General features: G+C 44.3%; 1 protein-coding gene across 1 annotated transcript; it reads right to left on the reverse strand.

Moving 5' to 3' along the window:
* Nucleotides 1–2,929: 2,929 nt before the first annotated feature.
* On the reverse strand, nucleotides 2,930–12,461 carry LOC541777 (CENPCA protein). Its single transcript, NM_001111463.1, has 14 exons — nucleotides 12,324–12,461; nucleotides 11,824–12,008; nucleotides 11,637–11,722; nucleotides 11,466–11,565; nucleotides 10,950–11,137; nucleotides 10,278–10,873; nucleotides 9,998–10,180; nucleotides 9,886–9,916; nucleotides 7,039–7,121; nucleotides 5,757–5,856; nucleotides 4,862–4,935; nucleotides 4,425–4,533; nucleotides 4,225–4,332; nucleotides 2,930–3,186 (listed from the first exon to the last, which is right to left on the reverse strand). The coding sequence occupies exons 1-14, from the start codon at nucleotides 12,459–12,461 to the stop codon at nucleotides 3,062–3,064; spliced, it is 2,106 nt and encodes a 701-aa protein (NP_001104933.1). The 3' UTR covers nucleotides 2,930–3,061.
* Between the last annotated feature and the right edge of the window lie 4,047 nt (nucleotides 12,462–16,508).

Genomic DNA, 16,508 nt, shown 5'->3' on the forward strand with positions numbered 1-16,508 from the left:
TTTGTGAATGGAGGTGGTTGGGGTTGTATTTATAGCCACCAACCACTTCCTAGCCGTTGCTCCATTCTGCTGAGCGCGGACGGTCCGCCCGCCTGGTCCGGACGGTCCGCCCCTGTAGATCAACGGCTGAAAACGCAACGGTCAGCAGTAACGGCTATATCAACGGCTATATTGCATTTAATGCGTCGTCAGATGTCAGATAAAGCCAGTCGCGGACGGTCCGGTCGTGCACCCCGGACGGTCCGCGCCTGAGACCGGACGGTCCGCGCGGGGTCTCCGACGGTCCGCGCTCATCCTCCGGACGGTCCACAGTGCAGACTCGGATTTTTACATTGGTTCTGTCCGAGGGTCATTCTTGTGTCGCGGACGGTCCGCCGCAAGGGCCCGGACGGTCCGCGCTTGGCCTGTTTTTCCAAAAAGCTTCTCCTGTCCGGAATAATCTACGGTATTCCGGACAGTCGATTTAGTATAGTTATAGATGAACCTTTAGCACCTGTAGAACATATAATCTAGAGCAAACTAGTTAGTCCAACAATTTGTGTTGGGCAATTCAACCACCAAAATTATTTAGGAACTAGGTGTAAGCCTAATTCCCTTTCAAGTGTATAGATGAGACATTCTTTAAATATAGGATAGAGAAACAATTCACATAACTCCGCTAGAATCACTCTAAAAGTTAGTTTGGAAGCCACAAAACCAGAGGGGAACTAGCACTAAATGATGTTTTAGAATCTTCCTCGGAAACCAATAATCAAGGTTTTTGAATAAGTAGGGGATTCTAGCCCCTCTAATCCCCTCCGGGTTTTTTGGCTCCCAAACTAGCACTAAATGCGTTTTGGAATCTCTCTCGGAAACAAATAATCAAGGTGTTTTTAGTTTAGCTGTGAAAAAAAATGTGAGAAAAAAACTGAAAGTCGTTTGGTTCAAACTATTGTGAGTTGTCCACTGTAAACAAACTATATAGTGTTTATATATTCTGTTTAACTATATCTCTTAATCAATTTATCTAATTTAAAAACTGATTTCACATTTGCGTTCTTAATATTTTTATAAATAAATAAAATTTTGATTCCATTTATAATAAATTTTGTATTAAAATATTTTATTTCATTTACTATAACACTTAATTATTTTAATCGTATTTTAGTTTAAATTTATTATGTTTGTTTATTAATATAATGAACTTCGATAAGCACAAAAAATAGAGTCCAAACTGCTTTTAAATTTGTACCACAGAAAAGTTGTTTTTTAAAGTACATGCGGAAAAGTTAAACCTTTTAGTTCAGGTTTCAAAAGCAGAACCAAACACACCTTAAAATTTACCTCCCAAAGACCTATATTTAAATGACGTTTATACATCATCTCTCCAAAACTAATTAATGTTGAAGACCAGAATACCTCTGAGGAAATAAAGACGGACATATATTAGAAAAAGATAAAAATATATTGAGAAAAAACGACAATGTATTATAAAATATTATCTATCCACATTAAAAAAAACTCCCTCTATCTCTAAATAAATATATTCTTAGATCAAAGATTTTTGTCTACAAATAAACCAATCCCACAAAGGTTGAATGCTTCACCAACTCATTTATTTTTCTCGAAGTCTCCTCATATTTGGTCTTCCGATATAGTAGTGAGTTTCTGTAGTTGAATGTGTTTAATAAATGCAAACAGTGTATTTTTGGAGCAATTACCGATTAATATGTAACCACTCTAGTTAATAGAGGATAATATGATTTTTTTTTTCTTTGTCCAAAACTTGCTATGGATCTATTTATTTAGGAACAGTGAGGGCAAGGTCAATTATCTTTTAAGAAAATTTTAGGACGGGGAGAGTGCATATTTTGCTATTCTTTTTTTAGGTTGCCATACCCCTAACTCATGGATTCACTAATGCAAGACACGCTTTAGACCTCAAAAAAGATAGTCAAGTGTTGGCGGTTAGACAATGCTGCTAGCGCTGCTCAATGTCCCATGGTCCAGGCTATTGGTCCCTCACACCGATCCTTGCAGATATGTTGGCCAATGCTGCTAGTGCTGCTCAATGTTCCACGATCTAGGTCACTGGTGGTCTCACAGACCAATTTAGGCGCGGGGAAAGTGCGGGAGCAACTCGCGCTGGAGCAACTCAAGGAAATAACCTGATAAATGATGAAAAAAATGAAGGCGCGGTACCAAGCAGGGTTGGGGGTTGGGGCCAAGGACGAGACCGAGGTCGACACGGCTAGCGGTGTGCGCTAGGACTTTGGCCGATACCATGTCCATGCTTAGGTTCAGTGACCGACAGCGTCCGCGAACCGGATGATGCAGGAACAACGACCGACACAGGTCAATCGACACGCGACATGAGTGGAAACGGGCAGCAGTCGCAGGCCCAACAACAGTACAGCACGCAATGACCGAGGGACCGACAATACAGTAAGCAAGCTCCAACAAGCAAGGGCATAGCACCGTGGCCGGTGAAAGGAAGCTACGCACGGTCGAGGATAGAGAGAAACAAGAGAGAAGAGGATTAGTATAGGTGAGCGTCATGATCTATAATGCTAAGATTGGCGCCACAATCCATATTATTAAAGCTTGGTGCTATAAATATTGGCATCGACGCCACAGATCTTAACATCAAGATACTATCACACCACATGATACCTTGACGGCATGAGCCATAACACTGAATAAAAAAATCATAACATCATTATGATATTTAGGTGTGCTATCCTTTTTTTTACCTCCAATTACCCAAGATTTTTATCTGTGGTATCGCATCTTAAATCTGAAAACGAGAAGACAAACAAAATCAATTTTCAAGAGTCTGAACCTAAAACTGTCTTACTATCAAGTACCAATGTCAATTGACACCCTAGACTCCACGTATCGAGTAGCCGAATGGGTAGTAGCGCATCCAAACTAGATAGATACTCATCCATTTGATACCTGCCTAAGTTAACATGCATTTCGTTGTGCAGTACTGCAGTTCTACCAATACATGTCAACATCCCATAGTGAGGTGACAAAGCAACAGGTCACAAGGCGTGATCCTCTTTGGAAAATCTTGGCTTCAGTACCTTGCAGATTTAGCAACAAGATCTGAATACTGTTCAGGCACGAAAGATTTCACTTTCAATGATCTCTTGCCATCTTGGCCAGGAGAGTATGCTTTGATGCCAATAGCTCCATGCAAATCTGTAAAAAATATAAGTATTTGATTAGAAATATAGCTGTTCTATTATACACAAAATGAACATAGGGCCAACTGGTGAAACGCATAACAGAACTTTGAATAGTGTTATGTGATTATCAGTATTGAGGATGTCCATTCATTGATAGTAACTGAGAAATGATTAACAAGTCGTTATCCCCGCCCCCACCAATGCCCAACCTCACCGCCCTAATACCCCTCGTTGCCGGTCTCTTGCACCACGGCGACCACCTCCGTGGCTGCGGCTTCCCTCCCAGCAGCTTCTCTACCCGCAGCGCCGGTTTCCTCCTTGTCTCCACTTGTCCAAGTACCAGCGTTGGGTGGTGGATAGCCCAGCTTCTTCTGCCGGGGGGGTCCAGGGGGCCCAACCTCGTGGACGTGCTTTTGCAGCCTGCTCCTACGACCCTGCCTGTGCGAGCTGCTACGGCTTCTAACGCCCCCCCCACCAAGATCAAGTTGCGGACCGGCTGCTCTACTCCCACACCTCTGTCTCGCCACGCCGACAACGATGGACCGGCTGCTCTACTCCCATACATCTGTCTCGCCATGCCGACAAAGATGGATGGCACTGGCAGGTGGTTGTAGGCAAGAGCACGAGGTGTTTGTTGCTTAGTATGGATCAGTTTTTATATTCCTGTTTTTGGCCTCCGTAAGTGGCCTCTCTTTGTATTTGTCCATTTTAGACCTTCTTTACCTTCATTATTAATGTAATGAAGTGCAGTTCACTTGCGTGTTCGAGAAAAAAATTATGTCAGTATTAACATGGTGCCCAACTGGGATTTTATTGTTTGTTTCCACCACTGTTTTTTGTCTACAAGTACAGAGCAGGTTTCAATTTATTGAGTATCAAGAAATCTAGATGCACAAAGCTACTAGCTGTATTAAAATGACAGTCAGATGGCATTTTCCAAGTTGGTATGATGAATTTGCTGTAATATATTTGACCATAAATTCTGATACAAGTCTTGGTCATAAAAAAAAAATGTGCATAGCTGACACAAGTGCTAGATCAGTGTACGTACTGTCATGTATAGGCCCATATAGTAATCTTTCACCAAGCCAATACTCCAAAGGCCTTGAGCGTGTTCTTGAGCTTTTTCTCACTCCAGGCTGGCATGCAAGGTCAGCATCTAAGGATAGAAGTCCATGAGAATAGAAACGTAGGCCATCAGTATCCTTCTGAAAACAACTTTAAAAGTATAGAGTGTGAAAAAGTAAAGACCTCCAAGGATTTTTCTTTGATTCCTTTTTTTGGTCTGGTTTCTCCTTTGAGCTCCCTTTTGCCCCTTGGCACCATTTGGTGAGAGTGTGCTACTCGTAATTGTCTGTTTCTGAAAAACCAAACAAGCGTATGAATGTCGAGCTTCAGAGTAAAACACGCACATTATTAAAAAGGTGCGTGGAATATCTATGTTTGTTGCTGACTCCTGTGCTCGTCAGTGCATGCAACTTGAATAAAAAAAAATAGGGCCCTACACAAGTCATAGTCTGACCACATCTACAAAGTTCGACATGACCACTCATCCCTCATGCCCTGAATAATGCATGATTATCATGGTAAACGAGAAAAAAAACTACCTTTTTTGGCCACTCTCAGTATATTACTTCATAAGATTTTAAGACAAGAATTTCAGTATAGAAGCTAAAAAAGAAGTCTACCTCAATGTTGACATCGTCATTATGAGGTTGATTCTCCGATTCAAAATTTGTTTGGGGTATTTCCAGGGATTCACCTGTAAAGAAAATACACTTCATCACTCTAGACAAAAAGATTAAGCCGTTATACATAATCAAGTAATTTAACAAAGCTAAGTAGATAAGAGAATAATCAAATACAAAGGTATGCCACCAAGAAATGAAAAAAAAAAACAGAGAATAAGGCCCAGGTTGGCCAGGTGATGATGACCTTCAGCTGTATATACGCAGTTTTCCCCATAAGAAAACCTCGCTAGTAAAGGAGTGATGTGTCCCTTGAACGCAAGGAAATCCTAGCCCAAAAGTAGGTAAGAGAAGCATCCGATCATCTTTGCTATTCTCGCTGGCAAGGTTGTTGGGTATAGGATCCAAAACATGCTCTAAAAATGCTGCCCTTGTATAAGATTTAATCTAGTGGTACATGGAAGAAATGGAACATGATTGATCAAACACAACAAAAGCATGATTATGCTTATTTAAAGACCCCCGAACATCTCTAATACACCCATGCAGGTATCAGCCTAGCTAAGAACAATCAACAGTAATGGCCAATTAATAACTGAATGATGGTATTACAAGAATCCTCGTGGTGCACATGCATTATGCATTAGAAACTGCCCCTCCTGGTTCCAGATACAAGTCATTTAGCACTTTGATTTACAATTTCTGTATAACTATATAATATTAAACAAAGAAAGTCAGATACTATGACGATATTTTCCATGATGAATCTAGTAACACCAGCCATTAGTCAATCTATGTAATTTTTATACAATATTGATATTGACGAGCCAAGTATACATAGAATCGGAGGGAGTAACAAAGTATAAATATAAAGTAGAATTAGAAGAAGTAATACCAGCCACTTTCTTGCCCCTCTTTGACTGTTGCTTCCTTTTCCTTTCTTGAACTGCCTGTTGCTTCTTCTGTTTGGTCGGGGATAGATCAGGTGCCGATTTCTGAAAGTTCAAAGAAGACATGGATGGAATTTCTGGAACTTATCATTTATTTCTATAATAAAGCGTTTTAGTATTTTGGGAAAAATTAAGGTATAATTTGACAATTAATTTCTGTTAACAAAATCTGTTGATGCATCTGCTGTGATCTAAACATACATATGCTTTGAGCAATTGATAGAAAAAATTTGCTTTGGAAAATCCTAATACGCCCTACATTTGAGAACAGAGGAAGTATTAGAGCAAGGTTAATAATATATCTAATGACGGGCTTTATGATGTTGTCATATCACATATAGCCAACTAAAAGCCTATTCATATAATAACTCTAATGATATAAGTTGTACATTTAATAATGGGTCCAACTCTTTCTCTCACAAACTGTCTTAGAGTTTGTGATGCTTTCAGCTGGCTACTAGTGAGCAGCCCGCTTTCCTCCCCTCTTCATTTCTCTTTCTCCCATGTCATCGTAAATCTAACATGGTATCTCTTGTAGCCCGCCTACATCATCTTATTATACTTGCTCTTATACAACAAAAAATGTGACGAAGAATTGCACACAGGGTAAAATAACTACATCCCTGACGGTTGCTGCTTCACCTATGCTCATGTAAATAGAAGCATATAAAGGATGGCATCAAATGTTCAGATGAGATGTGACTATATTTAGGTACCACTAAGTGAACTAAACGCGCTAAGGTTATCTCCAGTAGCTTAGAGCTTACTCACCTTCATCTTCTATTTCAAACTCCACTATATAAACAGTGCAGTCTACAGTGCAAAACAATATTTTGTATGGCCATGTCCATGATCTGCTGACCATACCCTAACTCATCCCTCAGTGATGATCATTGCTGCTCAAGTGCTCGCCAACTTTAGCGGTTTGAATTTATTATTAAATATATTGGCATTTCTCCCTTATCAATTCTTGCCTAAACATGCTAACAGGACAGAAGCTCAGAACGCTAGTTTGGATTCCTTGTCTAACTTTGCTATTGGGTTGTGAGAGCAAATATTTCCTTGCTACTCAGGATAGCTAAATTAATCTTCTGCACCATCAAGGATGCTCATAATACATGGAGTGGTATTTATCTATATAACAGTGTAAAAATTAAAGCTCTTGACTAGGTTATTTACAGCAACAGTGATTCAAGAGAACATCGTCTAGGGTATATAAGAATCTACCTTAGTGCTTCCACCATGCATCTGAGCCTGATTCAGTGGATTAATATCTTCCTGAGGCATCTCCAACAACTGGCTTGACTTATCTGTGGAGAAAAAATATATGCTACAAACCTCAACAAACATGCTACAAATTTGACACTCATTGCCAGAATACCAAACAAAGATTTTCTGTTCCTACAAACTGCTATACATTGAAGTACTTGAATTTGTCAGTGAAAATTAAATTAATATTATAGCTGAATGGCAGGCCCGGTGAAGCGGTGACAGCTGTCTCATTGAGTCACCAGGTCTGCAGGTCACGAACCAAGAGTCCGAGGCATGCATGTATTGCCCCTCTCCTATCATTGTATGAATAGCTGGTCAATTCTTTAGCTGGAAAGTGAACCAATTGTCTCAGGTCGGTCAGAGAGTTTTGGTTCAATATGTACTCATCTATGTTAGTATACTCAGACATGGCTTTGGATCTTCCGCGATGAGCCATTAAGGTTATTTGATAAGATACAAACGGGCTTTCCTTGCAAGGGAAGAACACGAAAAGTGGACATAGTAAATAGTATTGTAGGTTGGTATTTCAAATCTTCAAAACTTGGGTTGGGCACTTCGAATGAGGTCGGTTTGCTATAGTTACAGAAAACAGAGCCTAACCGACCCTGGACAATCTTTCTAATTCACCTTCATCAATCTTTCCATGTTTTTTTTCTCCACAAATAGATGGATCCATGGCCGAATAACAGTTGAACCTGCAACCATGTCTTTGCACATGTGTCTAAACGTAGAGCAAACAAGAGAACAGTTGTAGATGCTTTAATAGACAAAAAATGGGTCTCTGACATTCAGGGAGCTCTATCTGCTAATGTCGTTGACGAATACCTTTATTCATGAAATCTCCTTGCCTACGTGTTGCTGCAGCCAGTGGAGGATGATTCTTGTATTTGGCAATTCTCTAATTCTAGACAATGTTCAGCAAGTTTTTCTTATAAAGGCTGTTTGGAATAGAGAAACAGATCCATTTCTACTGAGAAACACTAGAAACAACGGCAAACAGAATTTCTGGCGATAGAATCGGAGCCGAAATGTTTCTTGTTTTGTATGTGACCACGAAGATGGCAAAGGCTGGTCTCTACCCTCTAGTGATCCTAATTCCACCCCCGCCGCCCCTCCCTTTTCTAGTAGCGATTATTTTTTTCATAAATCCTTTTCTAGTGTAACAAGTTAAAATGGGTTAGTTGGAGTTGTTCGTCCACAAAAAAAATGAAATTCTTATAGCATACTTTTATTATATGATTTTTTATTAAAGTTTTGTTTGAGAAGAATCCAGTTAACAGCGAAATAGTTTTATGAAGTGTGAAGTGATTATGATTCATCATCTTGAGAGAATCTGGATTTAAAACGTTTAGAATCTGAATACCTACCTAACATATCCTAAGTGCAAGTGAAGCAACAGATGGTCAGGTTGAAGAAGGGATTCCCTTGTCATCTTAGGGTCTTGGTCGATTTAAAAGAATATCAGTTGATGCATTTTTATGGTATTTCTCCAAACCTAGCTGAAGCGCTTCTGCTAGCTAGTAAGAAAATGTACTTATGAAGTATGTCCAGGGCTCGATGAATTCCATATCTCTTTTCCCTTGCAACAGATTGAGGTTAGTTGCGTAGGTTGAGTTTGTTGTTTTGATAATCAAGCGTGTGAATGTAATCTAAGAGTCTCTAGCATGTGTGGTTGTGGGTATTTTTAAAGGTTCTTACCCCACCTTCCTTTAATATAATGGTGCACACGTCTCTAGCATGTTCAAGAAAATACGGAACAACTGCCAACAAGTATGGAACTATGGAAGACAGCATCAATAACCTAAACTGGTTAGTACTTTAAAGAAAGGAACCATAGGTACTGAGACATAATATTCCACCACGTGGTGAATATTGTGATAATGTTCATGATATATCTTTCTAACAATTTAGCGAATGCTAAATAGTTTATTTCCTTAATACTCCCTCCATTTCAAATTATAGGTCGTTTTGCCTTTTCTAGATACATATATTTTTATTATGTATCTATAGTTCTAGATAGTGTATAATCGTATATCCAGGTGCATAGCAAAAGCTATGTACCTAGAAAAAGACAAAACAACCTAGGCAGGAGTATGTGCTTTTGTGCTGTCTCTTTAAGCAGGGAACAATGTTGGATTTTCTTCTGCTTTAGGGTCTGTTTGTAATGGATTATTTTTATTGTGCGTGTGACTGAGCATTCAGGCGTACATGTGTGGACTGTACACAGTTGGCTGCCAAGCCCAAGAGGTTGGAGTAGAACAGGAATTGTTCTGAACTTCAGAAAATAACCACTCCAGACTTTAAAAATATCCCCTCCACGGAAAAGATGCAGTTCTAGAATAATGTTAAGTCAAATGATCTGAAATTTGATCAGATCTATATAAAAAGATACTAATATTTATCGTACAAAATAAGTATCATTAGATTTGCCATGGAATATATTTTCATAGTACACCTATTTGGAATCGCAGTATCGTGCAAGTTGAAATTATAATTATTATTTTCTACTCCATTCCAAATTACAAGACATTTTCACTTTTTTAGATACACAAATTTTACTATGTATCTAAACATAGTATATATCTAAGTGAAAATCTCTAAAAAGCCAAAACATTTTATAATTTAGAATGAAGGAAGTATAAACTTAATCAAATCTAAGATAAGACGGTGGTAGTAATAGTGCAAACTTTTAGCACAATGGTTGTGGGGTTTGGATACCAAAAAAAAACTGTAATAAATATGTTGCCTTTTCATAAGTCCTGGGGGTTTTGTTTAGCTGACATTTTCATAGAAAACAAGTACCTTGTAGGACACCACCCTCTTTGACCGCTTCCTGTGCCATGAAGCAAGAACCTAATCTCAGGATACATTCAGTAATCTATATTTTATAATAATAATTTGTACAGGCACTTACTAGATGTTGAATGCTATCCTCAGCTGCATGTGAAGTCCTACAGATACCATCTGGAGCCGCATGTCTACCTGGTTTAGTGACCAATTCTTCTGTCGAGCTGCCCTCCAAAGGATGAGAAGAAGAAACTTCTGTTTCATTAGTAGACCTGCCAATAGTTATATAGTCTATTGGCACATCATCTTCCTGCAGCACGAAGTAAATCGAGATATGTCATAGTCAATGGACCAAAACTTCAGTAATGAAGAAGTAAAAGGTGAAAAATGAGTTTAGTAACAAGCACCTCCACAGATATATTGCTCCTGTTACATGTCTCATTTTCTTTGGCAACTCCAACTTCTGTGTCTCTGTACAAACCAAGTGAGGAACCTCCAGGTTGCCTTTCATATGCATGATCAGGCAAGTTTGGTTCAGGATCAAGAACAGGGTCTGCTGCTCTGGCACCCAGATTTGGGGTCTCCCTGTCAACGTCACTTGCAGTAAAGTTCTCATCAGTCATCAGAACATCAGAAGAATAATGCACCAATGATGGTTCACCCATCACAATATCTGGTGACCCTTCAGATTCATCATCTGTGCATTTAGCATTTGCTGCACCTCCAGGAAACAAATGTTTCTCTAACTCTGAAATTCGATCTTGGCGAGTCTGAGGCAAATGACTTTCTGGAGGGTGGACCTTCATTGAACCTTTTTGTTCAGTATTGCTTCTTAGGGACCTAACTCCAAGAATGGAGTTACGAAGACTAACTCTTTCTTTCCTTGTTTCTTTAATCCCTAAGGTCTTCCGGATAAACTCTTCCTCTTCAGATTCATCTAAATCTTGGATTGAGGTCAGTATATAAGTCAAATCGTCACGGCCATCCTTCTCAGCTAATGAAACTGTAAATATGGAATTTACATTAATAAAATTTAAGTACAGATAATGGCAAACTAATTTAAACGAATGTTGTTTAACCTTCTTTCTCTGAAATAGCTTCACTAGATCTTGAGGAAACAGATCGTCCATTTTTGCCCGCAACAGCATGCATAACATCCTGTGACAACTGAGATCCTGTCATAGTTGCTGTTTGGGAAGCCGGTGCCTCATTGGGATCTTGAGTACCAACATCCTCAATTACCTTGAAACTGCGGACTGATTTTCTCCTGTCAATTAATAGGAATAATCATGGATCAGGTCATATTTCATCATGGATGCTTTTGAGCACATTGCAGGTAGGTTGAGAGCATGTTGGGTAAAGAAAAAGCAAGTATAATGTTTCCACATTGTCTGCCTCAACCAGTAGCAATAACATGTAGAATGAACGATATGGACGCACATACATCCAAACAAGCATGTTGCATAACACAAGTGAACAGAGAATATAGGTGAAATTTTATCTCACTCTCTTGTGAATAATCCTCTTACTAAGAAATAATACCTAATCGTTCACTCACAGAATATAGAAAGAGAGATAAGCAGCATACTGCATACCCACGTAAACCAGGCTGTCTAATGGGTTCATCTACAGGATCAAAATTCAATGTGCGTTTTTCTGCCTCTCCATTTAGCCGTTTGATCTCCTCCTCGGCTTCTGCAATAATGAACCGTTATTAGTGCATGCTTAATGCTGATCAATGAATCAATGGAAATGGTAAGAGTGACCTTCAAGCCGATCCAAGGTCATGAAGAATGTGATTGGATCTGAAATATTTGATAACTTAGATTGGTCCACAACAGGCACCGGTTTGCTGCGAAGAAAACGCATCAAGACAAGTCAGATGAATGATATTCAAGCTCACACTGCTCCTGGAGATCTATAGGAAGGTTGTTTGCCTAGCAAATAGCTTGCCTTCCAGTGTCCTTCATAGCAAACCGAGCCCGTTTACGATCCAGTGCTGGCCTTCTTCCCTGTTGCTCTTTGCTGCCATTTGCAGGAGGCCAGCCTTTCACTCCATCATCATGGTAGAGAGCCTGGATGTCCCCGTGCTCCTTCGGCACCATTGTAGCCTGCTTAACCAGCTCCTCAGACCCTTTCTACACGGAACGTTGTGAAACGCTGAAGTTAGCACTCAAGCAAAAGTAGTACAATGTTTATCCTGTTTGGCGCGATGAGGTATTTCCCTCTAAGGCAATATAAAGAAGGTAAAAACAGCTAGTAAGACCTAGAAAGCGGACATATCTCATCTCATGCTCTAAATGGAAAAAGGAATGCAGAACCCTAGATCCCTAGGGACTTTCGAGATGGACCTCCTTGTCATGCCACCCAGACCAAGCAACCGCAAGCACGCGTGGCGGCAAATCGAGCCTGGCTGTGGGTGCATGCCTCGAGCGAAGGGCGAGCGCACGTACCAGAGACCGGGCGAGTGCGATGGCCTCGAGGAGCGCGTCGCGGGGGTTCGAGGGGGAAGGCCCAATGGCGGGGCCAAGGGTCCGCGGAAGGAGTCGCGCAGTCGAGGAGATGGCGCAGAGGGGGTCGGCGGCGTCCATGCGGCTTTCTGAAGGGGCAGCGCCGCGCGTCGGTCACGCGGTCCCGCCGCCGCGCGGAGATTCGAAGCGATGCCGGAGTGAGTGGAACGCTGGCTGGGGAGGGTTGCCGGACCGGGAGTTCAAAAATTGAAACGGTAGGCTACTAGGCTGGATGACGGGAGAGTGAGGATGGGGAAGGGTAAGGCTATCCGCAACCGTTACCCCTAAATTTTTCCCCCTATATCACTTTTCTCCCCTATGTTTTTCCATATTTTTTCATCTCCCGCAGCGGTTCCCCCTAAATACTCCCATATACCCCACTACAACTATAAAATATCATTTTCTATATCAATTATTAATTTTTTATCTACTAACAATTACTCGTGGACCCACAGCACAGTGTTTAGGGTGATGAACAGTGACACGCTAGATCTTGGGGGGAGAGAAGGGGACCGACGCGTAGAGGGCACCGCTGCGACCGTGGGGTGCCCCCTACAGCGGGCATGCAAGGGAAGGGGGATGGCTAGTGTTTACCGCTGCGCACACCCTAAGGCCGTCGCTCCCCGCGAGCATCACCCTCCCCTACCACTGTAGCCATTGTCAATTTTATCATTATTATTTATGAGCATCGTTATATTGTCATCAAGTCCACAAATCATAGACACGTATGGTCTTATCAGTCATACACACGGGATGTCATAATAACAGACAACTAAAATTAAGAGTGGCAAAATCACAAATTTCTCCCATAGCGTGAGACTCCACTAGGGGTGGATATCGAGCTGGCTCGGCTCGACTCGACTCAAACTGGCTCGTTAAGATAACGAGCTGGCTCGGCTCGACTCGTTTGACAACTCGAGCTGGCTCGTTTAGCTCGCGAGCTAGTTCGATAATATCATGTCTAATGTCTACAAACGTATATAAAAACATGTAGCAAAAGAAAAAAAGGAGATCTATGCAGAAAAAAAGAATAGAGTTTGCAACTTAATATTCCACACTCAACAAAGAACAATATTAACTATAGTAGAGTACAAGATTAACTATTTTGGATCGGAGATTATTGTAATTTGACTAATTACTCTAACTCGTTTGTCTCGCGAGCCAGCTCGAGCTGGCTCGTTATCGTAACGAGTTGAAATACAAGCTCGACTCGTTACAAATTATAAATGTCGGAGAGGAAATTCTCCGACCGGGTGGCGGGACGCACCCGCCCTAAATCCTAAGATGAGGAGGGGCCTAAGCGTTTTGTCTGCTAGATGGATTCGGGATGAACACAAGAACACACAAGGGTTTAGAGTGGTTCAGGCCGTCGGAGCGTAATACCCTACTCCACTGTCTGTGTATTGTATCAGAGTCTGAGTAAATCTGCCTTGTAACGTCGTGTGCCCTCCCTTTTATAGCTCAAAGGGGGCACGTACAAGGGTGCTTGTCGGGGACCATAATTAGGGGTACCCCCAAGACTACTAAACTCAGCTGGTAATCACCATCAGCACAAGCTGCAAAAGCTTGATGGGCGCAATTCAGGTAAAGGTTCCGTCCACTCAAGGGACACGATCTCGCCTCACCCGAGCCCAGCCTCGGGCAGGAACAGTAAACCCAGACGGACTCACGCCTCGCCCGAGGGCCTCCTCAAGCAACGGGCGCACCTTCGACTCACCCGAGGCCCAGCTCGGGCAGGCTTCACGGTGAAGCAACCTTGGCCAGATCGCCTCGCCAACCGACCGTATCGCAGGAGCATTCAATGCAAGGATCGCCTGACACCTTATCCTGACGCGCGTTCCTCAGTCGGCAGGGCCGAAGTGACCGCAGTCACTTTGCCCCTCCACTGACTGACCTGACAGGAAAACAGCGTCGCCTGCCCTGCTCCGACTGCTGTGCCACCCGCCAGGGTGAGACTGACAGCAGCCGAGTCCAGCCTCAGGCGCCATAGGAAGCTCCGCCTCGCCTGCCTCCGGGACTCGGCCCCCGCCTCGACCTCGGAAGACGGTCTCCGCCTCGCCCGACCCCAGGGCTCGGACTCAACCTCGACCTCGGAAGACGGTCTCCGCCTCGCCCGACCCCAAGGCTCGGCCTCAACCTCGACCTCAGAGGAGTCACCGCCTCGCCCGACCTTGGGCTCGGACCGACCACGTTATAGGGGGTACATCATTACCCTACCCCTAGCAAGCTCAGGCTACGGGGACCAAGACCGGTGTCCCATCTGGCTCGCCCCAGTAAACAAGTAATGATGGCACCCCGCGTGCTCCCATGACGACGGCGGTTCTCAGCCCCCTACGGAAGCAAGGAGACGTCAGCAAGGTCCCGACAGCCCCGACAGCTGTGCTTCTATAGGGCTCAAGCGCTCCTCCGACGGCCACGACATCACATGCACAGGGCACTAACACCTCTCCAACAGCCACGTCGGCATGTACATAGGGCTCTGGCTCCTCTCTGTCGGACACGTTAGCATATTGCTACACCCCCCATTGTACACATGGGCCCTCTCCTTACATCTATAAAAGGAGGGTCCAGGGCCCTCGTACGAGGAGGTGGCCGCGCGGGAGGACGGGCTGACGGACAGGCTCTCTCTCTCCCTCGCGGACGCTTGTAACCCCCTACTGCAAGCGCATCCACCCTGGGTGCAGGACAACACGAAGCCGTGGTTTTCCCCCTCCTTGTGTTCCGTCTCGCGTCGACCCATCTGGGCTGGGGCACGCAGCGACAATTTACTCGTCGGTCCAGGGACCCCCCCGGGGTCGAAACGCCAATAGTTGGCGCGCCAGGTAGGGGTCTGTTGCGTGTTGACGAACAGCTTCCCGTCAAGCTCCAGATGGGTAGTCTCCAGCAACCTCTCCAGCCCGGGACGCTGCTCCGTTTCGGGAGTCTCGAGTTCATGTCCCTCGACGGCATCTACGACATGGTACTCCTTCCTCCGTCGCGCGACAACGACGGCCGTCAGCCCGCCCGATGGCGGCGGAATCGACGACGTCTTCCCCCCATGGCGAAAGAGCAGCATCCGGGTCTGTTCTGTCACCTTCCCCGCCGCAGGAGGAGGAGACGGGGCAACCATGCTAAGCAGGAGGCGGCACCTCGTTGGCTGTCGAGCGAGTCGACGACGCCGGCGCCCCAGCGGGGGACACGTCGGGCGTTGACCTCGCGTCTAAGACGAATATGAGCGCCATTTCCCCGCAACACGCCAACCCCAAGCGGACGGAGGACGCCAGCACGCCCGTGAAGGACTTGCTGGGTGTTAGCCTCGTACCTGAGATAACGGTGCAGTTCGTCCCCGACGCGACTTCGTCACCATCCGTCGATCAAGAGGTATCGTCCGTTTTCCACCCTGTGCCTTTTAGATTCAGCTTCGACCCACCAAGCGACCCCGCTTCGGTGGACGCTTTCATAAAGGCATATCCTAACCTTCCAGGGTACCATATGTGGTCAACCTGGGACCGACTGACAGCCGTCTCGACCTACGGGCCCCCTGGTTCCAAGGAAGATGACGAGCCCGACTCTGGTTGGGATTTCACCGGGCTCGGTAACCCCAGTGCCATGCGAGACTTCATGGCCGCGTGTGACTACTGCCTCTCCGATTACCCCGGTGGTGGCCACAGCCTTGACGACGAGGATTGTGGCCCAAGTCGCAAATGTTTCCACGTCGAACTAGGGGGTCTCGACGAAGGCAACCACCTTGGTATGCCGGAGGACGGCGATCCCCCTAGGCCTACGCCTCGCGTTGACATCCTTCGGGAGCTAGCTGTGGTCCCAGTCCCTACAGAGGGTCAGGACACACAGCTCGAGCAAAACCGTGAGATGCAGGCCAGACTTGACGAGGAAGCAGGATAACTTGTGCAGCTCCGGCAGAACATCGGGCGGGAGTGGGCAGGCCGAGCACCAGCTACAGAAGCGCGTCATCTGGCCCAGGACGTCCAGCACCGCATCGCTGACGATGCCAGGGCAAGGCTGCCCCTGGCTTCCAGTGGGGTCGGCCAGAACCTGGCAGCAGCAGCAATACTACTCCGAGCGATGTCGGAGCCATCCACCACCGAGGGGCGGCATATCTAGGGAGAACTCAAGAATCTCCTGGAGGAT

Source organism: Zea mays, chromosome 3 (genome assembly GCF_902167145.1).
Source record: "Zea mays cultivar B73 chromosome 3, Zm-B73-REFERENCE-NAM-5.0, whole genome shotgun sequence".
In the NCBI taxonomy this organism is placed as follows: Eukaryota; Viridiplantae; Streptophyta; class Magnoliopsida; order Poales; family Poaceae; genus Zea; species Zea mays.